This window comes from Python bivittatus, unplaced genomic scaffold (genome assembly GCF_059951505.1).
Source record: "Python bivittatus isolate LINGU-HERP-01145 unplaced genomic scaffold, Pbiv_v1 ctg000190_np1212, whole genome shotgun sequence".
NCBI classification, from domain to species: Eukaryota; Metazoa; Chordata; class Lepidosauria; order Squamata; family Pythonidae; genus Python; species Python bivittatus.
In genome coordinates, this window is record NW_028277042.1 from 17,080,704 (window position 1) to 17,107,722 (window position 27,019).

The following is a 27,019-nucleotide window of genomic DNA, read 5'->3' on the forward strand; positions in this document are numbered from 1 at the left end:
CTAACCTTCGTTTAAGTCAGGTTTTAAAATAAGAATTCAGCATTGGAAGCTGTTTTATTTTTTATTCACTTAGGCTGCAGTTCTGACCTCATCACACTAAGTCATGGTTTACTTAACCACCGTTTGCAGAATAAGCAACATCTTATTCCAAAAGGGGAAATGTGTGTATATTTTTGGCATTTGCACTTTCTTGACGTTAGTACTGTTTAGTGGAATAGTTCATTTTTGTAGACATAATTCTGGAAGAGAACAGAGAGAATGGAATGTGAGACTTCAGAAGTATCTGTAGAAAACTGCGTTACCAATATTCTGTTTTTTTGTTTTTATCAGAAGGACCAAATAATTGCATCTGATGAAAATGAATCCTGGATTCCCAATGACTAACTGGATGATGCTTTAAGATTTTTACCTTAACATTTCATGTACTTTGATTAAATACCAAACAGAGGTGGTTGTTTCTGACCCATCATTTACTGTATTGATTTGCAGGCCATAGAACTGTAATAAAAAGGGCATTGATTTACTGTCCCTATTTGCTTATGGGCTTTTTAATTAATTTTATGCTTTGTTTCCTATTTATTTGTTTTATAATGTTTATGTTGTTTTCTCTTGCTGCCAACCCCTCCCCAACTCCCCCCCCAAGACAAGTCTACTGCTCAATGAATTACGAAAAGAAGAACAGATGGACGAACAAAGAGATGAAAAAATCAGCTGCCTTCTCCCCCTCCTTATCGAGCGTCAAGTGTTACGCCAAGAATGGCTCACAAGGTAAGAAAGTGATACTGAAGGATAGCACAGGAGGTCCATTTTTAATTTTTGTTTAAAAAGAAATGAAAATCACATGGGGGGGGGAGGAAACAAGGCCGTTTCCAGAAGCTTCTGCACTGCGTTTCTTTCGAAATTAAAGTGATCAGATATAGGCCAGGTTTTCTCTATTTTGAGTACATCTCACTTTAGTATCCAAGGAGGGAACACACACAGAGACCTTTTTCATTTTCATTTGAGCCTCCCCGGTTTGTTTTTCCCTCCCATTGCATCTTACCTTAATGACTCTTTTTCCTTTTTTCTTTTTTTACTCATTGAAATGAGTGGTCCACTATTAAGTAGCATGTGAGAAGCCCAAATACGGAAATAACTATTCAAGTTACATGTTAACCTGATTTGTTTTGGTGGTTTGAATTAAAAAAAGCGAACAGTGTATTTGATCAGTTTTATTAAAGGACTTGGCTTAAGAGACATACCTCGAATCCCACAATGGAATGGGAGGAAAATGGCTTGTTAAGGAGTTAACTAGGTCAAAATCTTTTCCCGTTACATACAGTCAGGGTGTACAGATATTTGGAGGGATATAGAAGAACTTTCATTTTTGCGCCTCATCTGCTCTCTGAATTAGTACAACATCTCCGATCCCATTAAGAAATGCTTACCGCAGACTGACCACAAAATGCATTTTCGGTCCCAGTGATTGGATTTTGACAGCTGTGACAACAACTAGGAGGATCAGATACATGTCAGAGTGGGCAGGCTGGTGTCTTCTGAAATGGTCCCTTAGTTGACAGTTCTGACAATCTTAGGCCGATGGCTGCACTGACTGGGGTTGATTCCAGCGTCTTTCCTTGGATGTGTGGCCTTGGCTTAAGTTTCGTTTGAAATAATAGCTATTATCTCAGATACTTCGGAGAATACTTAACAAATGGCATGGTTGGGGTGTTGTGTGATACATATATTTGAAATGCTGCAAATTGGTTTGTTACACTCTAGAGTAAGGACAACAGCTTTTGTAGTATTCCAGTTGTCCTGATAGTTAGCTAGAAGGTCTCTCTTTATGAGTCTTTCTTCACCTTTCATATCAGGTCTTATAAGTCTGTAACGTTCAGCTTCAGCAAGATACATCAGGAGCACCACCTCCAATTTAGCATTGTGCATAATGTTCAATCGTCTCCAGATCCTTCAAAAACTTGTTGAAGCTATCAGATATGACACATCGTTGCATCATGATGGATCCACATGCATTTCTGCAGCAAATATGTAAACTGACCCACCAACGCACTCCAGCATGTATATACAAACACAGGGAAGATGACATTCTTGAAACAATCTTAGCATTTGTTTTAGCAACGTGGAGGTGTATCTGCAAAGGGAAGCAGTGCTTTCCATTCTTAGTTCCTTCAGCGATCAAGCGCTCTACAGCCTATAGCAGTCAAAATCTTTGTATATTTCTACCCTTTATCTTTATTATTTTTAACTTTGAGAACCACATGCTTGTTCTGCTAATCAATTGTGTTGTTCAGATGTGGCCAGCATTTTTATTGCTTATGGGATAAGCAATGTATCCTATATTTGCGGCCTAGGAATTTTTTTTTTCATTTAAAGTCCACATTACTCCAGATGAAATGTACAGACTATATTCCATCAGAGGGCAAGATGTGATGGAATGGAATTATGAAGGCCAGGCTCAGGGAGATAAACATTTTCTTAGCTCACCGGAACCGCGTGGGAGGAACAAGAGGATGAGACTGGCACCTCCCTGAGGAATTCACACTGTTGCGGCTGGAGGACTTTGGGAACTGGGGTTTTAGTCTGGGAAGATTCTTGCTAGAGGTTGTAGCTAATAAACATAGCTGGACTGAATTGGCATTGTCTTTTGGAGTTCCTTGGGCTAGGCCTGACATCAATCTTCCCAGACTGAAACCCCAGTTCCCAAAGTCCTCCAGCCACAACAGTGTGAATTCCTCAGGGAGGTGCCAGTCTCATCCTCTTGTTCCTCCCACGCGGTTCTGGCAAACTAAGAAAATGTTTATCTCCCTGAGCTTGGCCTTCATAATTCCATTTCATCACACAAGGCCAAAGCTAAAACCTGGCAGAATCGGAGCATAATGTGAGTGATGGCACATGGACTGGCTAAACAGCCATGTCTGGTCAATATCCAGAGTTCTAGAATGGAAAGCCTAGAGTTCTGCATTTGGCCCATGGACTGGAAATATCAGAAATGGCTCTTTCCCATAGGATGTTTGAAAGGCTATGTGCAAGAAGTGAATGAAGCATAGGTGTATTTGAAACAATTTAGTTATCATGGCTGGATGGAATATTGATGTTCAGAAGCAGTATTACATTGAATATAACTTTCATGCTTCGTGATCTTCCCGGAGCCATCGGTTGGTTCCTAGAGGAAATGAGGTAGATGAGATCCACCACTGCTGTGTCCCTGCAAAACTGTTTTATATTGTGGTGAACTTGCTTTTGAAAAGCACAAATATGTGAATTATTAGTTATATTTGTGGTCTATGTATTAAACATTCCATAAAGTTCCATAAGTACAACGGAAAGTTCTTGCTTTTTCTCCTACAGTAAAAAATTCATCCAGGCAGGGGGAAAGGGCCAAAGGAAGATTGGTGGGAAGAAAAGTTGATCCCAAACTAGCAGGGGGCAAAGAAATAATTGTGTAAATGAAATGTCTCTTAGTTGTTAATTAGAAATTTATACCTTGATTCTGAAAAACAAAAGTAGATGTTTGCTATGTTCCTACTTAGAAAAAGGAGCTACCATATAAAGTTGGGTCAACATTTTTTGATACAGGGATCCATTTAAGTTGCAAAACTCTTTAGGGTTTGGGACAGAGGTACACAACCTGAGAATCCATGGCTATATGAGGTCCCTAAGTGCCCTACTCTGATTGTGACTATTGCAGTTACCAATTTTTTTTAATGTAATCTCAGGGGAACATTCTTAAATACAAGATTGGAGAGTAATGATATTATGGTTTTAATTTTTACTCTGTTTAAAAGTAAATGTAGCAAAATCAAATTTAGCACACCACTCAAAAGCCAAGTGGGGTCCTTGTCTCACCCAACTAGCAGAGCAAACGTGCAGTAAATATGGATTTTTTTTCTTTGAATTCTTTTTTTGGTCCACACCAAGGGAATATCTTCCAAATGGCTGCTATTAAGATTGAACATTGCAGGTTAGAAATATAATAGAAATGTTTACCCATCTTTAAATATAAGTAGTCTTCTCCAATGGCTATGTTGCCTGGGGAGTTCTGGAAGGTGATGTGCAGACATTTGGAGGTTGCCCAGGTAGAAAGTCAGACACACAGCTAAGTATGCATAAACTGTGGATATGTGTGGTTTGAAAAAACAAAAAACAAGAGAACATACCAAAGGTTAACTTACTGAATAGGTCAGTTTAGCAGAGCAAATATGCAATAAATATGGATTTTTTTTTTCTTTGAACAGAGGGGAATGACAACCCTCTTTGAACAATTCTAGTTTCACTGTTTTCTGGTTTCTCCCTTAAAGCTATCAATTTATTCCCAAGCTGGAGCCAAGTGGCATAATTGAGCCTCTAGGACAAAAATGTTAAGTATTTCGCAGGCATCAGGGTGGAGAAGAGAGGAATGAGAAGACTGAAGAAGGAGGGAGAACAGCAGACAAAGCACAGGCCTCATTAAACCTAAACACCTGAAAGAAAATTTCGAGAGCTGGTGCCTTGAAAACCTTCAAAGATGGGGTCTCCAGAGTATTAAATAACCGTAATCGTTTCCTCCCTCCCTTGACTCCACTTGATGTTTCCTCTCTTGCTGACCTGTCCTAGCTCCATCTGTAGGATCCACGTAAACAGTCTGTTGTGATTTCCCTGCCCTTTTGCCTCATCAAAGGTTTGGAGAGATGTTGGTAGGCTCCAGTGCTAATATAAACACACCGCGCCAAGTGGTGAAAGTTATAAAACACCCCGTGCATCTCTGGCAGAGCACTCCTGAGTTTTAGAGATCAGCCTATTGTGTACTTTGGAATTACATGAGAAAAATGTGCTTCAACAGGAAATAATTAGCACTTGTCAAAGGCCAGGCAGTAGGTTATAGTATTTTACTTTTAGCAAGCTATCAAGGGATCAGCTAGATGAGATAATAGATTTTTTTTTTCATTCCTCCTCCCTCCCGCCCTACTCTGGAAGTTAAATACTGGTGACTTTAATTACCCTGCACCTTAGAGAAGACATATTATGGGGAATGCAACTTTAAGAAATACAAAGCAAATAGATGAGTAAATAAGTAGGGAGAAAATCAGAGCTGAAAAAGAAAAAAATTGGTGAATCTTTACGTTTATAAAGGGGAGTTCAGAATAATCTTGAACTTTTGCCGGATACCCTAACCATGGATTTGCTGCTCTGATCTGAATTACTGGAATTTCAGGCCCAAGTGAATTAAGTGCAGTCAGTACCTTGGAGAGCTCCTAAAAGTAGTGATTTTTTAAAAAACATAGCTCCGCCTCTCTTGTGAAAGCCTCCAATAATTAAAGAGACCACACCTCATTCGCTGTGTAGTAACTTTGTGTGGGAAATTTCAGAGTCTCCACATTCTTTGCTCAAGCTAGACAGGGAAAGTATTATAAAGATAAATTTCAAAATACACAAGCAAGGCTTGCTGACATCTTAGGTCAATAAGGTGGCCGATAAGTTTCCAGTGGTTGAGAAAACTGTATTTTAAACCATTTCATAAATAGCAAAAACAATATATTTTTCTAAATCAGAGGAGTATAGACATTTATTATTGCTCAAGTTGTATACCCTTGAAAGAAACACTGATTGCATTTTCTTTTTCCATCTTCTCTTTGTTATTTTATTTTGGATTTGTTGGCACTCACAGTTGACCCAATTTTATCCTAGCCTAAAGATCATGATGAAGTGATGAAGCTGTTTGTTTATTAATTGATTCATTTTGGTAGCATACATCCCACCTTTATTCCAGAAACTCAAGGCAGGGTGTACAGTATTCCCTCCTCTGATTTTGTCACAGCAAACTCATGAGGAAGGTTGGATTGATCAAACCCAAAGTCCCTGGAAGTATTTAATAGGTGGTGGTGGTGGTGGTGGTGATGGGTCCAAGGTGTCCCACTGAGGATGCAATTGAATCTGGATCCTCCCATTCCCAGTTGTTTAGTATGTAAAACGTTATATAACACTGGCCATTCCCAGATCTTGTTGAGTTGGTAGAATTAGATATGGAGAAGGGGAATAATGCCTTCACAGCTGTTCTTTTCTGGATTCTGAGAAAACCAAGTTTTTGGAGGGGCTGGTAAAGAGAGAGCCAACTGTTCTACAGAGATGGTGGCTGACATAAATTAATATGAAGGGTAGGTTCCTAAAGGCTGTGGTTTGTTTATTCTACCAGATAGTGTCTGATGGACAGATTGTTATAGCTGTTAAAGAGTTTCTTGAGCTCTTCAAACTGACCTCTTCTTGACCTCTGCCTGCTAGGGGTCATCTTTCTCCTCAAAACGTAAAGGCAGCTTCTCGCATCTCCTAACTCTTGAAGAGTCAGAAAACTGAAGTCCAGTGGCTGTGAAAATCAAATCAGCCATGCAAAAGCAAAACAGGGCAGGGAGAAAAAGCACGGTTTTAGGGTCACGGTCTGATAATGAAAATTATTACCAAATTGTATGGAAGTTTAACTGCAAGGAGCAAGCATGGAAGGCGGGGTCTAGACTATTGGGTTTGATAAATGAAGTGTGAAGTAGTCCATCTGGCTCAAGACAACTCTCTCTCCTCTTTGACCAAAGGGAAGCATTTAAAAAGAACCACGGTACGTATAGAATCAATGACCCATAAGGGGAGCTGGAATAGATTAAGATTTAATGGCGTCCATAGAAGAAACGTTCATGTGACGCTGGAGACAGAGAGGAGACAGAGGAGTGCAGGGGACATTGGATTAAAACAAAACAAAACACAAAACTTGTGTGATGCATTGATGAGACTTACTACTGGATTTGTTAGAGTTGGCTGTCGATTTTTCACCACAGAGATCAAAATCTATTGGGTGTCTTTATTTATTGAAATAATTGATAAGGCCACCCACTTCCCAACAAGGCCAAAGAAAGAAAAAGAAAATACTTTGCAAGCGAGTTGGTCAAATAAATGTGCTTACACACGACATTGGCAAAAAACCTAGTCATGGCTGTTTGGAGTGTTGTTAACAGGAAGAGAGAAGAAATTTAAATTAATAGTCATGTTTTTCTATAGCTGTGTCAAATGATGCATATATCATTTCTGTTAGTGATTTAAGGTGACATTTCCAGGGCATTAATTCAGTGGTGTCACAGGCATCTGTTTTACTTAGCACTGAATCAAAGTGGTGCTCGGCTTCAAAGTTCTGGGTTAAACAAACCAACCAGCTTCAACCTAGAAGCCCGTTTCCACTGATACAAAGTGGATCAGAATTGTTTTGCCTAATGAGGGACATGGGCTGTAACAAATCACCCCCCTGGCCAGAAGGTGAATTAACCCTCCTGCCCCCACCCCCAGATGCTCTCTAATATCTCAGAACCATGATACGAAAATCAATATGGTTACTAGAGGGTGGTGCTTTACTCAACAGCGTACTAGGCTCATTAAGATAATTAAATACAATGGAGGGAGGGAGGAAAGGTCGGCTGAGGCCAGGAACCTGGTGGATATGATATGAAGATACCATAATGCTTTTTCCTTGCCTAGTGTGATATGTGAACCAACCCATGATTAAGAGCAATTTGAGCTGAAAGGAGTCTGTGCATGTTATAGCTGGATGTTTCTCTTGTTTCATGCTATCAGAAGTAGACTCTAATATTAAAATGTGTTTTGCCCTCGCCAGCTTTGAGTAACTGGTCGTTGAGGCTAATCTCCCTAGCATAGTGCCATGACTCTGCATACTCAAAATCAGATGAACATCTTTGAAATTATACTGTGTATTGGACATAGATTTGAAGCTGCTCCTCTGGAAATAAATCAGCATAGCTTCTTTACAATGGTCTGCTCCCTCCTCACTTTCCAACAAGCATCTAAAATTTGTTCAGTCTATTTCTTGGTTATGACATCGCATGAAAGATAGCTAGAGCTGGTTAGTCTTTCTGGTAGCTCAGGGACATTTCTTCTCCTACTAGTGGGACCCACCAAGCTCAGGGAATTAGAATTCTTGGACTTCCAAGCTAGGTAGGATGGCGGAAGCTTGATAAATCACAAGGTCTGACAAATTTATAACCTGTGAGACAGAGTGTTAGCTTCATCACATGACAGCTGAAGCACACAGTCACATTAGTATCAGTTGTCATCATGCCTTTTAGAAACAACTTTGTCTGCCAAAGGCAACCGGGCATTTAGAAAAGAAGTGGTAAAGATTCCCCCCCTCCCCCCAAAGTGTGACTTGATTCTTGCCTGTTGGTTTCCAAGAACTGGATTGACATGGTCACTGACTATAAGGAACTACTGCTTGGAGAATGATGGAGATAGCCTGAGTTTATTTTTAATCCATTTCTCAGGGTTTCTGATTGCCCTGACCTCAATCAGCATTTTCCTTTGACTCTTAATAAAATGTTTTTCGTGTGCCATAACCTAAGATTTCTGTAACACCCACTTGCATGCTATTGAAACTTTGCATTCAAATAGTCTCTAAGCTTAAGCTATGGTGCAGATAGAATTACCTTTCCCTTCTCCCCATTATCATGGTGAACTTTGAGGGGGGCACTACCATCGGTATTAATGTGGCGGTTCCTAATAGGTGCAACTTTCAGTGAGTCCAAGTATATACATGCTGTAAGTGAAGGTTTATACTCAACTGTATATATTACCTCCAGAGAGCCAGTTTGCTTCAGTGGTTAAGGCATCAGGTTAACACACACATACATTGTATGTATACATATTTATATATATAAATTGGTTGGTGGCTCAGTGAGATATTGCAGGCTCAATGGGGGGAAAAGGGCAATATAATGGAATCTATATGATTATATTAATAAAAATATAATATAATCCCGTTACTAGATGCAACCTGAACATGAGCCTCTCCGTTCTGTATATTTTGGGTGTTAAAAAGCATAGCCTAGCCAATAGCCATTGGACTTGTTACATTTATTTGTTTGCTTATCTGTTATTTTTATATCCTGCTTTTCTTCCATGAGCTCAAAATGGTATATATAGCACTCCTTCCAATTTTTCCCTAGAGGAGCAACCCTGTGAGGTCAGCTGGGCTGACAGTGAATACATAGTCCATAGTCTCCCAAGGAGCTTTCATATTTGAGTTGCCTTGAATGTGAATCTCCATGGTCCTAGTCTGCTCTCTTAAGCACTTCCTCACTGCCTGATATATGAAAATGAATAATAAATATATTTAAATTACTGATTTGCTTCCTGTGGACTTGTTCCTACACAGTCTGTATTGAGATGTATCAGTTCTTTGAGATGAAGGTAGAGAGAGTGGCTGCCTAGAAAATTAAAATGGAAGCCATGATCAAAATTTGTTTCCCAAGTCAAGAGGCAGAATGGTCTTATCTTCACAAATGAACCGAAGCTGTGTTCATTCGGGTCATGAGAACTTCCTTCCTTCCTTCCTTCCTTCCTTCCTTCCTTCCTTCCTTCCTTCCTTCCTTCCTTCCTTCCATCCATCCATCCATCCATCCATCCTACCGGGTTGATGCCCAATAAGGTTTTCTTCTCCTCCTTAGCCCTCTGCTATCTAGGCCTTTCTGAAGCCTAGCAGCACTATTGGTTATACAGATTTGCCCAGCAGTAGAAGACGTAGATTGATCTTGCACTTGAATGATATCCTCTAAATTCTCTAAAGGAGGTATCTTATGATAGGAAGCTTGATCAATCATGTAAATGAACTGATTTGTTTCTTCGGCCCAGTGCCATATTTTAGATCAAAGGAGGAGAAAGGCACAGCTGTCAGTGATAATTATTAGGAGTGAGTTTAATAAAGTATGGTGTGATGCTTCGTATTAATGCAGTTCAGGGTTCTTGTAACAGGCCCTCCAAAGATAATCTCAGCAACTGGATGGATTCATGTCAGAGCAGATAGTATTCAGAACATTGGTCATTCAAACTCTTTTCCTTATGTGGGCTTGGATAGTCCCTACACCAAGTCGAATCCTAGACTGACAATGCTGGGTCTGAATAAAGGGGTGTCAAATTGGGAGTTATTTGTTATATAGACAGGGTCAGCTGAGCAAAGAAATCTTTGCATTGACGCTTTGGAATGGCAGGGGATAATTTTTGTGCTTGGATTCAGAAACTGATCCTATAAAATATCTCACCTGCCTTTACCACTCCATAAATTGAGGGATAAGTCACTGAATATGGCGCTGGTAAATAGAAGCAGACTTTTTGCCTTGAATGCATGGTGTTCATGTTCAATATTTGTTGAATATCAAACGCACTTTACCTTCCCCTCGCCCCCAGGGTTGTGATCTTTATCTGGTTTCGTAGATTTAATGGAATTGACTGATTGAAAAAGGGTGCCGCCTTATATTTAAATGATAAATAAGAATGTGTGTGTGTGTGTGTCTGTGTGTGTTTGTTTGGTGACAGTAAAGACAGTTTCAGAATTTCACTCTGATCATTTCCCATAACTTAATAATGAAGAAGCAATATTGCCTAAAGAGCCAGTTTGGTGTAGTGGTGAAGGCACCAGGCTAGAAACTGAGAGACCATGAGTTCTAGTCCCACCTTAGGCACGAAGCCAGCTGGATGACCTTGGGCCAGTCACTCTCTCTCAGCCCTAGGAAGGAGTCAGTGGCAAACCACTTCTGAAATCTTGCTAAGAAAACCGCAGGGATTTGTCCAGGCAGTTGCCAGGAGTCAACACTGACAATATTGTCTAAAAACAAAACCCATCCAAAGTACTGCCCGATATCTGGTACAAACTGGTTTGACATGATTCTCCTTTCACTTAAGGTCTTATTTTTAAAGCAATTATTTCAGTGATCCTAAAAATGCATTTCTAGCACCAGGTGAGAATGCAGAGGGTGAAGGAAGTGGAAATAAAAGTTAACATATTTCATAATATGGGCTTTTTAAAAATACCTCGCTGGAATTTCTGGAAAACCATGACTTCGGTGAGGAACATTTTGAAGAAGGTCATTCCACTTTCTTTTAAAATATTAATTGTATCCAGACAGGGATTTACGGAAGGAGAAATTCAACACATCTTGTGGGCCCAGGTTAGAGAGACTATTTAAGAAGAATGAATATTATTCATTATCAGATATTCCTTGGCTGGCTGATTTTTTTTTTTTTCTTTTCTTTTCTGTCTGTTTTTTTTTTTTTTTGGAAGCTTGCTCCTTTAAATGCAAGCTTTTTTTAGGTTCTGGAGAGGTAGAATTCCGGATAATGTTCTCACAAAGCTTATTACTTCTATAAGCTCGCTGCTTGATGGTAAGAAGAGATAAGTGTCCTTTTGACGCCCCCAAATTTGTCTTTAGCTGCTGTGTTAGACCTTTAATCAGAATGATTTTTGACCATCATGGTCAAGGTTGATTTGAAGAAATGCCCCCAAGAGGAAAGGTTAGCAATTTGTCCGCCCCATAATGGATTAATCGCTAACTGTACTGTGTGTTTATCTTAAGGAGACAATTTACCACACATGAAGAGTTGTAATTTTATTTTATACCAAGGGTGTCCCCAGTGTATCTTAGTCATTTCCTTTGCCATGTATTTTCCAGGTTAAAGATAAAGTCTAAATTCAGCTGTCAGCTTGGGGAAGTGTTTGAGGATGGAGGTGGTTTATTAACTGCTTATGTTGCCTGTAGGTGACACTGTTCCATCAATTATCAAGTTGTCTTCCAATATCTTGTCCAGGGTGTGTGTGGTATATATAGTAACGTGTGTGTACGCACAGATACCCGTGGATGGATGGATGGATAAACACACACACAAACACACATATACACACATACATACAAACACATGCACATCATTCATACATGTGAACGTGCACACACACATTTGAATCATTGGTAGTTAAGGATGGACTAGTTAGATAGCCTAGCCATTTATTATAAACTAACTTCCACCATTTGTTTTCTTCTTTTGATAACCACAATATGAGAACAATCACTGGTTAGGATTGGTCCCCAATCACTGGCCCCCGCTTGCAACCAGTCTGGATAGCTCCATAAAAGGGACATGCAAAGGCTCTCTAGGCTCGAGTTATACTGGGGTAGAAGGAGGGCAATACTCAGCACTCCAGAGGTGATTGAACAGCAGCTCCCGTTGTACCTTCTCATTCTCCTTGCTGAGCAGAGCTGATGGAACTTCTGCTGTCCTCCAGATATGCTTGGAACTAAAACCTCCAGAACTGTCATTTTGGGAGGGCAGCAGGTTAGGGAAGCCTTTACAGAAGGAAGGGCAGGAGGAGCAAACACACTGTCTTTCATTTGCAAAATAAAACTAAGATCCAAGCATTTGATCAGCAAATGTCTCATTGGCTTTTTTTTTTTTTTTTTTTTGGTGCGGAGGGGAGAAAGGCAGTAGGTGTGGGAGGAATCCTTACAGCTTTTGGCACTCTAAATCATAAATTTAAGGAAAAACCTCCTGGCAGTAAAGATCTATCCAGCAGTGGAACAGTCTATCTCTGCAGGTTTTGGATTCTCCATCTCTGGAGATTTTTAAAAGGAGGCTGGACAGGCACTTCTCAAGGATAATTTGATTGGATTTCCTGGTGATTACGAGGGGTTGAACTAGATGATCTTTACAGTTGTTTCCAGCTGCAGTGAAGTGGAGAAGGTAATTGATAGCAGGATGTCTCTTCACGCCTTTAGCCTGGAATGCAGGTAACCACATCTGACATATGTATAGGATTCCAGATGAATTGTGGACAAACTGGTTTCTTAAGTGGTTTGGGCAAGGATTATTGTCTGTAGTTTAAAGACTCTTTTGATGACAAGACCTCTACTAGTGATAATCCTGGCCCTATTGGACCGATGTCCCAAACAGTACCTCCATCTCTGTATTCAGTACTTACTTCTAAATTATTCATTATTAAATTATCACACTCACACGCAGAGACATGTTTGAGAATATAACTGGACTTTCAGTTGAATCTTATTTGAAGCTAGTGATGGGTATATGGGTATCTGCTGCCTTGGTCAAAATGACACCAGCAGTATGCCCCAAGTTCCAACTGTTTTGGAAGTATGTGTGATGTCACAGCACACAGAAGGGTCAGGTCTTGCCTCCTGATGACAAGAAGCTGCTGCTTTCATCGCTGACTTGACATCCCACCTCCATGGATGCTGCTGGATGGATAGCAGGGACTCTTAGGAGGTTCATGAACATTGGCTGTCTTGAAACAGGGAGATTTGGGCACATAGAATCAGAATCACCTCAACCCCAAGGTGACTGTTTTCATTTGACTAATGGCCCAGCTGGCTGTTCCTCTTCTGCACTGAGTCCAGCTGCTGTTTAGGATTAGAGACTTGGCAGGCAGTCCCCTAGGAGGGAGAGAAACTTCACAGGAGAATGATCTCCTTTCTCTTGGAAAGAACCCCATTTCTCAAAACCTGTTGAGGTGTCCATTATTCACCCGCAATGTCCTTGTTGCCAGCTGTTTAGATGTTGCCATGTTTGACCTGCATATATCTCCCAGCAAACATGCATACCTCCTCTGCCGGCTGGTTGCCCTTACCCTATAACAGTAGTGTACCTTGGAAAGGGGTTGCCATGAAAATGCTGGTTTCACTCAGGTGATGTGCACGATAATGATATTGTTAGTGCCCTTTTAATTTCCAACTTTACTATCAATTATACTGTGTGCTGCACCCAGTTGGTGCTATCTTCCCAGTGTTAATTATAACCTACAAGACTGGTACAGTTAATTTTATGGCAAGCATATTGTCTCTTCAAGGCTCCGAAGCAGCTCATAAATTATCTTGAAGGTAAAATGCAACTTGGGGAACTAGTTATGAAAATTCCATCCATCTCGCTTAGGAGGTCCAGCTGCTACTGTCAGCTGCCTTGCTGTTGTATTGTGAAGGAATTATGGTGGGTCAGGTTTAAGAGGCAAGGCCTGGGCTGTCACTGAGAAGCCAACCTGTCCTGGCCCTGTCAGACAAGTACCTTCTGCTGATCCCTTGTGGTTTTACTTGCCGAGCTATAAAAGGCAGGCTGGGGCAGGTGAACGGTCCCTCAGCTGTCTCTATTCATTACGATACAGAAACTTGGTGTAAGTAGGCAGGTATGGAGACCTCTCTTTTCTCCTTCCGACTCTCTTTCAGCGTGGCCTGACGGTTACAGACGTCAGCTGCAAAATGCAAAAACAGAGAATGAACAGGGTGTGTTTTTGGGGATGGTGGTTTTGCAAGGGAGGTGGAGAAAAAGGCTAGGACTGGATGGATCGATGTTCTTCAGGACACGAATGATTAGCCCCGTAAACATAAACACAGATGTGCACTGACTGCGGGAGCAACTCAGTGGTCTGTGAAATCATTGTGGGTTTAATTGTAGGGAGAATTTGGTTTGACAGGAAGAGGAGCATCTGTTTTGTTTTGTTTTTCCCCCACGTCCACATTAGATGAGATGAACATCCAAAGCGAAGAAGTTCTGCGATCAAAGTTTCACAGCGAAAATGAACTTCTTGTAGGTTTATATGGTGGGTTAGCCAGGATCCCCCCCCCCCCCCGTTTCCTGGGTTATATCTTGCAAGAAATTTGAGCCAGATGTGTCTTTTTTCTAGGTGTGCCAGGTGTGTTGGCCTGTGTCCATTTTTTCCAATGCCGTAGGTTGCCATTCTAGATTTCGTAAAAGTGTGCAGTAGTTTCAAAGGTAAACCAGTGTAACCAGTTTCATAAATAGATGAATGAACAAGATATTTTTATAATTTTGACAAATTTCCAACTGATAAAATTACAGCATAATTGTGTTTCCCAGTCTTCTCCTAGCTAGTTGCAGGGTCCACATGTTTTGCGTAGCAAGACTATCAATGCATGATGAGATGAGGGTTTTTGTTTTTCAGCCAGCTTGTTGGCAAGGCTGGCACTGATTTTGCACTGAGATAGAATAACTGGCCCAATAAGGCAGGCCTTGAAGCTGGATTTCTCTGCTCTGAGTCCACTACCTTAACTACCATGCCATGCTGGCTCTCAAACTATAGCATAACTTTTATGAAAATATTTATATATATGCCATGTGTTTGGTCCAAGGATCCCTATTCTCAAAACCCTCAAAATCAGAGGACAGATTTTTGTTAAGAAGGAAAGTTACCCTAGAGGTAATATCCCCTGTTCTTTCCTCCTGCACTTAAACATACAGCAGTGTATATTTCCAACAAAAAATACGAATTCTGATTGAACTAAATGGCATATATGTAAAATGATTCATCAGCTTAAGGTCAGTATAACAAAATCCATACAGGTTTGTGAAATTTGAAACTTAGCCTTATCCAATACATGCAGTTATAATCCTAAGTATTTTAGGTCACCCAGTTCTCCATGATAAAAGTGTTGTTACTACTCCTATTTTGCATTTTACTGTGGACAATATACTTTGTCGTGTTTGGTGGCAAGCACAGAGGCAATGGCAAACCTGTTTTGAAAACATGCTGGCTTAATACACAGCACAGATTAGTGTTATTTTCCTAACTGTTGTAATCTATGATGCCTATTTTACACCCGGTCCACATGGCACAGGAACGTTGTACATTATGTTGGGGGTAAAATATTACATTTTGCTAGCTTAAAAATCAGTATTGAAAACTAGTTTTACCCTACGTATGAAATAGGATTTGTATTTTTCAGTGAAGTGTATATTCAAGGGTATATAATAAAAAGGGAGAGAGAGAGAAATAATAGATCAATGAGGAATTAGTTTCAAAAGCCCTGTTGTATTCTGTATTCTGTTGCATCAACAATCCGGGAAGAAAACTTCATTTTCAAGATAGGGTCAGTATTAGGTCAAAAATACATTTGGGAAATTGCCTTTATAGAAAGAATTCCAGGTCCTGAGAGAGCGTCGATTGATTTTCCTATGATCTAAGTTTTATTTTCATAGGATCTCATTTATAGATTCACAGACTATAAAAGTGAGAACGGCCGTGATGTTTCCTTTTTCCACTTTCCTATCAGCAAAGGAGGAGAGAAGGAACAAATGCTAAATACATTCATGCTGATTAGAAAAATATATTTTCCCCCACACAGATCTCCATCATGATTCCACATCATTATATGGCTGTGTAAGAGCATTACTGTATTTTGAAATTTACTTTGAGACCTTATCCAACCCAAGGTGATTGTGATGGATGAGGTCATAGTACGTATAAAAGTGAAGAGAAAAAAAATAAATAAAAATTACCCTGAGATATAGTGGACTTCAGTCCAATGTGGGTTATTTGCAATCTTCCAAACCACCAATACAGACCTACTCCCACTTCCTTCAAGGTATTGAACTGCCAGATAAGTAGGTTTCAGAATAAAATTTGTTGAATTGAGTAGGGATTTTAATGGGACTCTATAACTACCTTGGGTGGTTCTTGTTTCCATTGTACAATGAAGGTGCTAGTAATTGAATGCATCAGACTTACGATAGTCATTCTCATCTTTCTAGTGGTTTCAGTATTGCAATGGACTTTATCTGGATTGATGTCGCTGTTCATCCAATGCCTTTGAAATTAACAGTAAAAACAGATCGTAGATTTCTAATTCTTCCTTTATGCAATTGAAAATAAAACCGAGACACAAATATAAAATATTACAGGGTCAGTGAAAACTGCAATGAATGACAAAAGGTCTTAAACATTTTCCCCAGATAAATGATTCCCATCCTCCCCAAAGTACTTCCTAAATCACTCATACATTTCAATGAGGTCGATTTACAAAATACATACATACATACATATTGTTCCTCAAAATTGCGGTAATTGTTTGGTTGCTGCTGTTCAATGGACATGACAACTTGCTTTACATGGTGTTTCTTTTTGCTTTACCCTTATCTTCCTTTTATAACTCTCAAAATCAGCTCGCTGATTGATTGTCCATCAGCCTTCCATCTGCACGGGATTCAGGTCCCATTCTTATTTTGTTATAAAAATGCTGTAGCATTAGGTGCCTCTAAGCCATTCATTCGGACCTGGTACAAATGGATGCATTTTAGTGCAGAAATACAGTAGGTTGCAAAGTACCCCTGTTCCTTGTAGAAATCTGGTATATATTTATTAAAAATACAGTGGGGCAAAAAAGTATTTAGTCAGCCACCAATTGTGCAAGTTCTCCCACTTAAAAAGATGAGAGAGGCCTGTAATTTTCATCATAGGTATACCTCAACTATGAGAGACAAAATGAGAAAAAAAATCCAGAAAATCACATTGTCTGATTTTTAAAGAATTTATTTGCAAATCATGGTGGAAAATAAGTATTTGGTCACCTACAAACAAGCAAGATGTCTGGCTCTCACAGACCTGTAACTATTTCTTTAAGAGGCTCCTCTGTCCTCCACTTGTTACCTGTAGTAATGGCACCTGTTTGACCTTGTTATCAGTATAAAAGACACCTGTCCACAACCTCAAACAGTCACACTCCAAACTCCACTATGGCCAAGACCAAAGAGCTGTTGAAGGACACCAGAAACAAAATTGTAGACCTGCACCAGGCTGGGAAGACTGAATCTGCAATAGGCAAGCAGCTTGGTGTGAAGAAATCAACTGTGGGAGCAATAATTAGAAAATGGAAGACGTATAAGACCACTGATAATCTCCCTTGATCTGGGGCTCCATGCAAGATCTCACCCCATGGGGTCAAAATGATCACAAGAACGGTGAGCAAAAATCCCAGAACCACACGGGGGGACCTAGTGAATGACCTGCAGAGAGCTGGGACCAAAGTAACAAAGGCTACCATCAGTAACACACTATGCTGCCAGGGACTCAAATCCTGCAGTGCCAGATGTGTCTCCCTGCTTAAGCCAGTACATGTCGGGGCCTGTCTGAAGTTTGCTAGAGAGCATTTGGATGATCCAGAAGAGGATTGGGAGAATGTCATATGGTCAGATGAAACCAAAGTAGAATGTTTTGGTCTAAACTCAACTCATTTGTTTGGAGGAGAGAGAATGCTGAGTTGCATCCAAAGAACACCATACCTACTGTGAAGCATGGGGGTGGAAACATCATGCTTTGGGGCTGTTTTTCTGCAAAGGGACCAGGACGACTGATCCGTGTAAAGGAAAGAATGAATGGGGCCATGTATCGTGAGATTTTGAGTGAACACCTCCTTCCATCAGCAAGGGCATTGAAGATGAAACGTGGCTGGGTCTTTCAGCATGACAATGATCCCAAACACACCGCCCGGGCAATGAAGGAGTGGCTTCGTAAGAAGCATTTCAAGGTCCTGGAGTGGCCTAGCCAATCTCCAGATCTCAACCCCATGGAAAACCTTTGGAGGGAGTTGAAAGTCCGTGTTGCCCAGCGACAGCCCCAAAACATCACTGCTCTAGAGGAGATCTGCATGGAGGAATGGGCCAAAATACCAGCAACAGTGTGTGAAAACCTTGTGAAGACTTACAGAAAACGTTTGACCTCTGTCATTGCCAACAAAGTATATATAACAAAGTATTGAGATGAACTTTTGATATTGACCAAATACTTATTTTCCACCATGATTTGCAAATAAATTCTTTAAAAATCAGACAATGTGATTTTCTGGATTTTTTCTCCCATTTTTTCTCTCATAGTTGAGGTATACCTATGATGAAAATTACAGGCCTCTCTCATCTTTTTAAGTGGGAGAACTTGCACAATTGGTGGCTGACTAAATACTTTTTTGCCCCACTGTATTTGTATGCCGCTTTAATCAAAAACGACTCGTGGCAGCTACCTCTGTTCTTATAAGCTAAGAAATGATTACCAATCACAGACTTCTTAAATTCATGTATGCAAGGGGGGGATAATTGACAGGCAGGTGACCTTGACTTACAACAGAGATGTATTAAGACAGTACTTTGTAGAAAGTACCTGTTTGTGCAACTGTGGAAATAAGATGAAACGCAAGGTCATTGACTCGGGAGAGAAGGCTGCTTTATTTTGAATGCACATATTTTATAAGAGTGTGCATGATTTGTACCTGTTAGCCTTTTTTTTTTTTTTAATTATTTCACATGATGGTTGGTGCATGTAGCAGAAAGATCATCATGCTTTAGACGGATCTAGGTATGCTCTACAGATTTTATTTATTTATTTAATATGTACGCTGCCTTTCTGCTTAGAAAGGCGTTCAGTGCTGCAGCTGAAGTTATCTGAAAATAAGCTACTCAGGCTGGTCGTTGAATACTTTGAAATCTTTAGTCAATTGCTTTACCGACATGCAGTTTTATTTATAAAGTACAATATAGCAGGCCATTTTCTATCACATCTGCCAGTATTTTGCTTCTGTGTCCAAAAATCTTTCTATCAAATCACATTTTTTTTTCCTTCGAATACTTTTCCACCTCTTGCCACTCCTTCAAATGAGCAAACCAATAAATAAATGGGGTGTTTTTAGAGAATAAACTGGATCAAATGGTCAACGCCTATTTATAGGAACTGATCATAACTGTTTGATAAATAAAGGGAAAACACCCGTTAAAAGTTGTTTCCCATGTAAAATTTGATTTCTCATTTAAACGGTCAAGGAAATCACACAGAGCAGCCTGCTCAGAGTGTGCAAAGTAACACATACTTTCCCATGCACTTTGAAAGGTTTGGGACTCTTTCTGGTCATGACACAGTGGGAGTGAAAAAACAGGCTCTTACTGCCAGAAATTGGGGAAAGTAAATTCCAGTCTCTGCTGTTTAAGATCTAGAACATGACATATATAATTAAATGGACAAACATTATCAGAGTTAGGGGGAGGTGGTTAATAAATGGAATATGTTTATAATATTTTAGAACAGTGTTTCTCAACCTTGGCAGTTTTAAGCTGTGTGGACTTCAACTCCCAGAATTCCCTAGCCAGCATGGCTGGCTGGGGAATTCTGGGAGTTGAAGTCCACACAGCTTAAAACTGCCAAGGTTGAGAAACGCTGTTTTAGAATAATATAGGTATCTCATTGTACTGCATTATTCCTTACCTTGGGGTCTAGGTTATTCAGTATAGATTATATGATTTGAATAATTGCTTCTATTCCTAAAAAAACATCAAAATGGGAATATGGAATAATCACTCTAATTAAAGTAATGTACAGCGTACGTGTTGCAATCCGTGAGGGAACCTCCCCAAAGGGCCAAGATCTGATTTTCTGCAAGAAATAAACCAAACCAATAAAAGGCAAGAACCAGAATCTGAATTATAGAAGCCAAGCAAATTTTTATTTATCCTCTTGGGCACTCCATAGTGTTCTCTTGAATCACCTAACAATGATCTGCCCTTGTTGTTAAAAATTAGTAATATATTATCCTAATGTTATCCTGACTTTCCCTTAGCGGGGAATGATGAGGGCATCCGTGTTAGGACCTTGGTATCCTGACCCAGTTAATTATCCATAGATAATGTTTTTTAACAGTAGATGCTATGAGTTTGCCAATCTGAGTATGGAGAGCTTATTAAGTGTGTGAAGACTCAGGTGCAACACATCTATGTACTTCTCCTGCTGGAGCAAAGCAGCTGTGTTTTCTTTGCAGTATGATATATCAGATGGAGTCTCTCGTTTATTATAGCAAAAGCTAATGATGCAAGTAGAAACCTTTATGTCATCTCCCACCCGGTCCCAGAATGTGGCAATATATTTGCTGTAGATACGTTCACTTAGCTTCTATAAGCAATTTGTCTCTCCTAACATCGAAGCATCAATCTTCTTACTCTAATTCTTCCACCACTGCTACTACTACGGCTCCTCCTCCTCCTATTAAAATGTTTCATCTCCAGTCTTTGCTATGATGACATTTCAATAACTCTCCCTCCCTTCCTTGTTTTTCTTCTTCTTTTTTCTTTTTAACGCTTTTATGACCATGAAAGGGGGAAAAAAGAGAGTGTTGAGAAATGTTCCAGTTTGCTACCAACAAGCTTCTTTCTTTCTCTAATAATGTTCCAAGATTCTTTGATTCAGCTAAGTTGACTTCCTATAGCCATGACAAATTGTGGGAGTTCTCCTGGTGGATATTTCTATCAGTTTCATTAGTTTCCTGCATTCTGTTTTAGGTCCTTTAATTTTATGTATTTCAGGGTATCATAGCGTTAGCTGTCTCAAACACTGATTGGTGGAAAGGAGTGTTATCCAATAAACAAAGATATAAATAAATGTTGGATTTGTAGGTTATGGTGGTACGTTTATGATGCTCAGGCTTTCATCAGAACTTTGTGCCTTTAAATTAGTCTCTGTATAACTCTCCAGTGAATACTGTAATTTTTTTTTAATTCACGGTGAGTTTGAACCTATATTCTGCTCGATTTAGTTGGAATCATTTAATTCCCTGCTTATTGCTACTGAGGCAGCTGATCTATTGGAGTAAACAGAGAAGCTGATCCCCTGACATTACTGTTATTTTAGGAATTTCCATGAGCGGAGTATATTGTTTAATCAGAAATCCATGGCGAGATGTGAGGGTAAAATGCAGGATTTCCAAAATCCCAAACTATTCATTTGCTTCACTCAACAATGAAGCTGATGACCAGAAGGTGGGATCATTGGCCATGGATAAAAACTAGGTTTGATGTTTATTTTAGTGGACTACTGATGGTTGGAATTAGAGAAATGAGATGGGCTGGGATTTTTGAAGTTCAAGAGAAATGTGGAAGAGACTGGACTTGTTTGATAAGCTTTTAACACTAATTGTATACATACTGTATCATTATTCACAAAGTATCCAGCTGGGTAACTGTTCTTTATTAACCTTGTCTGATTTCAAAAAGCTAAGCAAGATTGTACCAGGATAGTTCTTGGATCAGAGATCATCAGCAGCTCTCAGGATTCTAGGAAAGAAGCTATCCACCACTTCAATATCTTTACTGTCAATTTTAAGGGTAGTTGCTGTCCCTACTGTCATTAGTTGTGTCTTCTTTGTATTTAATCTTAGTCCTATTTTTTTCATTGTGCCCCTTGACTTTCACTAGAGCGTCCAGTTTATTTGCATTTTCAAGATATATGACAGACTAGCATTTGGCAGGGCAGCAGTGAAGTCCTTGGAAAAGAGATTCAGGCGCCACGATATGTCAGTAGTTAGTGTCTCTACCTATAAAGATCAGAATCATGCAGGCAATAGCTTTCCCCATGACTCCCTGTGAAAGTCAGACTTTGAAGAAGCAGAATAGAAAGAGTATTGATGCTTTTGAACTTTGGTGTCAGAGACAACTTTTGAGAATATCATAGATAACCAAAAAAACCCCAAATAAATAGATTATAAAATGAATTAATACAGCGTTTTACTTGATGTGCACAAATGACTTGAACTGTTATATTTTAGACCCAGTTCCCTTGAGAAGTCAATAATGCTGGGAAAAATGGAAAGAAAAGAAAAGTCATAAGTGCACTGTTGAGAGACCAAAAGGCCAAGTTGGGGAGATATCATCTTGGAGAATGTTTATCTGTGTGGTGGACAAGAGTCAACACTGACTTGATGGTACATAATCAGTCAATCAGTTCAGCTTAGGACTCTGATATTTGAGGATTTGCTTCTCCCGTATATACCTATCCAAGCATTAAAATCTGAAAGAGGAAGTACATGTGATGGTTATGCAGGAAAATGTTTTCTCTGCTGTGGGATGTTGGCCCCCAACATGATTTGCTTTTCAATGCTGGGGAAAGATTTTTCTCTGGCGTTTAGGAATGATCGCCTGTCCATACCCATAAAAACTTGTGCCTATCCATGATTGTATTAAGGCTGTTGCTCTTAAAGTGTACTATATCTTTTATTTTTCCCAAGTAGGTGTTTCATCCTGTGTATTTTGTGGATTTGAGCCCACCCCGACATCTGTAGAAGAGTGAGCAGGCTATCAGTGTTTTCCTAACTAAATAATACAATGATTCACCACTCTATTGTATTGGTTGCTGATTAACTATTGACTTAGAGGTAACAAATATAGGACCCAAATTTTTTTTTGTAGCACATGTGCCATCAGTAGAGAATGCCATGAATAACCAACTCTCTTTCGTTATGTCTGATGTGGCCTTGAGAGCAAGCCGCCGTGCTTTGTTTAAAACTTTCTCCAAGTTTCCCACTGTTTTTAACCTACAGCCGTTTGATTTGCTAACAAGCTGTAACTGATCTTGATCTTTATTTTGTTTCTAAATCTCCAATATAATCAAAACAAGAAGCATTTGGCCCGTGAAGGCAAAAGCATTTTGGTCTTTTGTTGTCAGATCCACACAATTTTCTCTCCATCAGGATTAGTTGAAACAGAAAACCAATCTACGGAGCCTCTGGAATTGCAGGCTTCTAATTTAGAAATATCCATTTTATCCCATGTAATTTCTTTGCTAAGATTCCTGAGTCTGAATCTGATACAGGTAGGAGCCAAGATAAACAGTAAACGTTTATAATCATTCAGGGCAGTTTGGATTTCACTATAATGCAAAGCAAAGAGATATCTTGGCTCGGTTTCAGGTGTGTAACAGGGGCAGAAAATGCATTTCAAATTTAGCACCAAATGTTGCCACATGTTTCTTTAGCCATTGCAGGCATTTCTCCTTTGCGAGTTTTAATGTAAGTATGCCAGCATCTCCGTTCTTGAAACTCTGGGCCCATCATGAGGTATTCAGCGAGAGCATTTAATTTAACCAAACCAAGAGCTGGGTTTAAGGAAATTTCACAACTGATTAAGAAGATGATTGCTGCTTAAGTCTGAGAAACCACCACAACGTTGGACAAATTCGAAGCAAGTAGCGGAGACCCCTTGATAATGATACATAATTTCCCCAAATGAAAACCAGAGAAGCCTTTCTATGGATGTTTTAGGTTAAAAACGTGAAGGTAAGAATTGCGAAGATTAACTACTGTACGGTTGGAATCTTCTTTCAGATACATTTGAGCGTATTACGCCTTAAGAAATCTTACACCAGAGCATTAGGGATCTATTAAGACTGATTTTCAGTGTTCATTTACAGGTATAGCTCTCTTATGGGGCTGTCCCGCTGCACTTTTCACAATGAAGGCAACTTTTTTTTTAGATTTTTTTTTTTAATCCCGCCTTTACTATTTTTATAAATAACTCAAGGTGGTGAACATACCTCATACTCCTTCCTCTTCCTATTTTCCCCACAACAAAGCCTGTGCGGTGAGTTGGGCTGAGACAGAGGGACTGGCCCAAAGTCACCCAGCTGGCTTTCATGCCTAAGGTGGGACTAGAATTCACTGTCTCCTGGTTTCTAGCCTGGTGCCTTCTTGGAAACGCCTTCTCCTCCTCCTCCTTCTCCAGGACCACGTACCTACAAAGATAGCGCATCTGACTTATACATGGTTGATCCACATAACACCAGAGTGGAAAAAATTCCACCCTACATTACTCAACAACTTAGCACATTGCCATAGCACCCAAACTCCATATTTCACTCTCCACTGGAGAGGCTCCTTTAAAGCAGAAGAACATTTTTCCGCCCCAAGCCAAAGGCCACATTTAACCATTGCATGACCCGCTACAGGCCCAACTCCCCAAAATGATGGATAAAGCAAGATGCAAATCTATATTTGATTGTATTTCATTTGCACTGAGATAGAAAGAAACTGAAATATAGCTAATACGATTGGTATGAGAGAGAAACCAAGTGCCAGCCATTCTCAGGACAGAGGTGCCAGTTATGTCAACAACCAACCATTGCTCAGCGTCAAGACCATGAAGTGCAGGGCAAAGCAGCTGTTGAAATGCGGGAAAGAAAGGAAAAAGCAACTTCAGGTGTAAATTACTGTATTAGAGGAAACTGTACCCTCATACCAACAGAGGGCATTCAGCTGAGGCTTTGTTCCCAGTTTGCAATAAATATTTTTTCTAGTCATCCCATATGGTGCATCTGAGAGATTTACTCCAAGTTTTCATCAGAAAAGCTTGACAAGTTCCTTTTAACTGTGTATTCTTCCCTTCCATTGCATTTAAGATTGTAATTTGGTAGTAACAATTGGAGGTATCTGGTAGGTTTTGGGGGAAATGCACTCCTGAAGTTTTAAGCTGGGGTCCTCTGCTTTAACACGATGTTTCCTGATATGTCAAAATAAACATCTGAATGATAAGATTGAATAGAAATCTCTGTATGGGTGTGAAGAGGACATCTGCTGAATATCTCTTGCATGCATCTCCTTCTACCTCTTGGAAGCTCCTCACATCTCACACCAGAGATGGATAACCTTAAGATGACCTTTGCACATCTGGGGCCACATCCTAGCAAGCGTTGTCTTAGACCTGTCAGCTTCAGCTGGGGCTGCCGGTTCTGACAGACGTGTAAACAGATGCAAGCGTTGTTGCTAATGACAGGTGATTATAAGTGGCGTTGGTGCCAAAGTAATTAAAGCACTCTTTGACAGGAACATTTGGTGATGGCGTATTTCAACGGTAGAAAAATGGTTACAACATATTTATGTCCCCCTCTTCCAGATCCTCATCCCTCCCCGGTAGGTCATAAGTCCTAAATACCATACATTATGTTTTTGGGGGGTTCCAGTGCTTTGTTGAATTGTTTTGCTTCTTTGTAATGGAGCTAGTTTATGGAAACAGAGCCATTGTCTCCATAAGACACTCCAGTTTGATTATTTGTTTTTGCTTTATATTTGCCTAATCCAGAATTGCCTGCTCTGCTGTTCCACTGAGGTCCTTCTGCTTAAAGGAAGGAGTTGAGGACAGAATTGGAAACGACTGTAAATACGTAGTTGGCGCATGTATAAGTGGATGTAATTAGATGGGGTGAACAGACAGGCAACACTTCTGTAGAGATGATGATACACAGTACTGTAGTCCCAATCAAATTTCCCCCCTTTCCCTATTGTTAGCTGACAATTCCAGGAAGGAAAACTCCACCATGCTAATATGAGATGCTTCAGAAGGCTAATAGCAATTGGAAGCATTTCTTTCATCCTCAGAACTACGGCGTGGAAAGAAAAGGTAAGGTAAAACCTCTCCAACAAAAATCAGTGTTTTTCTTTTGTACTGCTTTCTTTTACTTTCAGCAGGGATGAGTGACCTCTGGTTCTCCAGATGTTGTTGAACTACAAGTTTCTTTAGCCCCAACCAGCATGGATAATAGTGAGAGATATTAGAAAGGAGACTTAAGCAACATTTAAATCAGTGTTTTTCAAACTGGCTGGGGAATTCTGGGAGTGAAAGTCCACACATCTTAAAATTTGAAAAACACTGATTTAAATCTTTGCAGTTCCCCACCTGTGTATTTCATCAGAAAATGCCATCACCCCACTTTTTATAATGGGCTGTCTGTGCTGTAACTTTGTTCCGTGCTGAAACTGCCTTTTAGTTTATTCTGCAGAGATCCTGTTCTTAAGATCTGAGCTATGGAGACCCACGTTCAAATTCCCAATCAACCATAAAACTCACTGGTTGACTTTGAATGAATAGTGCTCTCTTAAACTAGTCTAGGTGACAGGGTTACTCTGAACGTAATATCAGATAACTTCATGCATATTCAACCGAGGCTTGAATGGAGGATGAGATTCACACATGGATTTGGAATAAATTAATGCATTTGGGAAAAGCCATTCTGATAAGTGATGAAAAGCAAAGCTTTCTGTTCAGGAAGCTAGGAACCAGTCAATAACTACATGGGAGCCAACTGGAACTCCATGATTTACAGACTGTTGGGTATCATGCTGTCATTTCACTTTGGCTCATTGAGTTTTTACTGGGAGTAGTTCTAGATGTAGTAAACCACCTAGAGTGTTGAGATCTGGATGGTATTGAGATACGTCATAAAATTTTAGAGAATAAGAAAGATGACCTTGACAGAGGTGGGCCAGAATCTTCTGGGTTATTTTTATGTCCATCTCTGACACTACAATTCAGGATAGTCTTGTTGGCGTCCTATTGTTCCCTTTCAGTTAAGCCACAGTCTGTTGAAAAAATGGTCACCAAGGGGATGCTTGTTATTTGTTCTACCACTATTACCGTACTCAAAATTTAAGGGGAAATATATTTTGGAAGTATTGCAAATGTGCTTTGTTTGGATTGGGTTTGGTGGCTGGATCAAGCTTGATTTGCAATTTTAAATCCTTGTAATTGATGTAGAATCTACAGTATAAGATTGGTATAGAGGGTCCATTTCCCCCTTAAGTTCTCGGAGAGGGAGAGAGATACAGATGTTACATTAATGTCATTTTGAAGG

The 27,019-nt window shown here is 39.8% G+C and overlaps 1 protein-coding gene across 7 annotated transcripts in view; it reads left to right on the forward strand.

The window, feature by feature from the left end:
- FTO (FTO alpha-ketoglutarate dependent dioxygenase) overlaps nucleotides 1-27,019 on the forward strand; it is a 198,491-nt gene that overhangs the window by 88,696 nt on the left and 82,776 nt on the right. For 6 of the 7 annotated variants that reach the window (XM_088136144.1, XM_088136147.1, XM_088136149.1 and 3 more), the window contains one exon: nucleotides 644-768. The exons of the other annotated variant lie outside the window; for it this stretch is intronic. In XM_088136144.1, coding sequence (XP_087992270.1) covers nucleotides 644-768 — 125 coding nt within the window. The remainder of the gene's footprint in view (nucleotides 1-643; nucleotides 769-27,019) is intronic. 7 annotated transcript variants of the gene reach the window in all.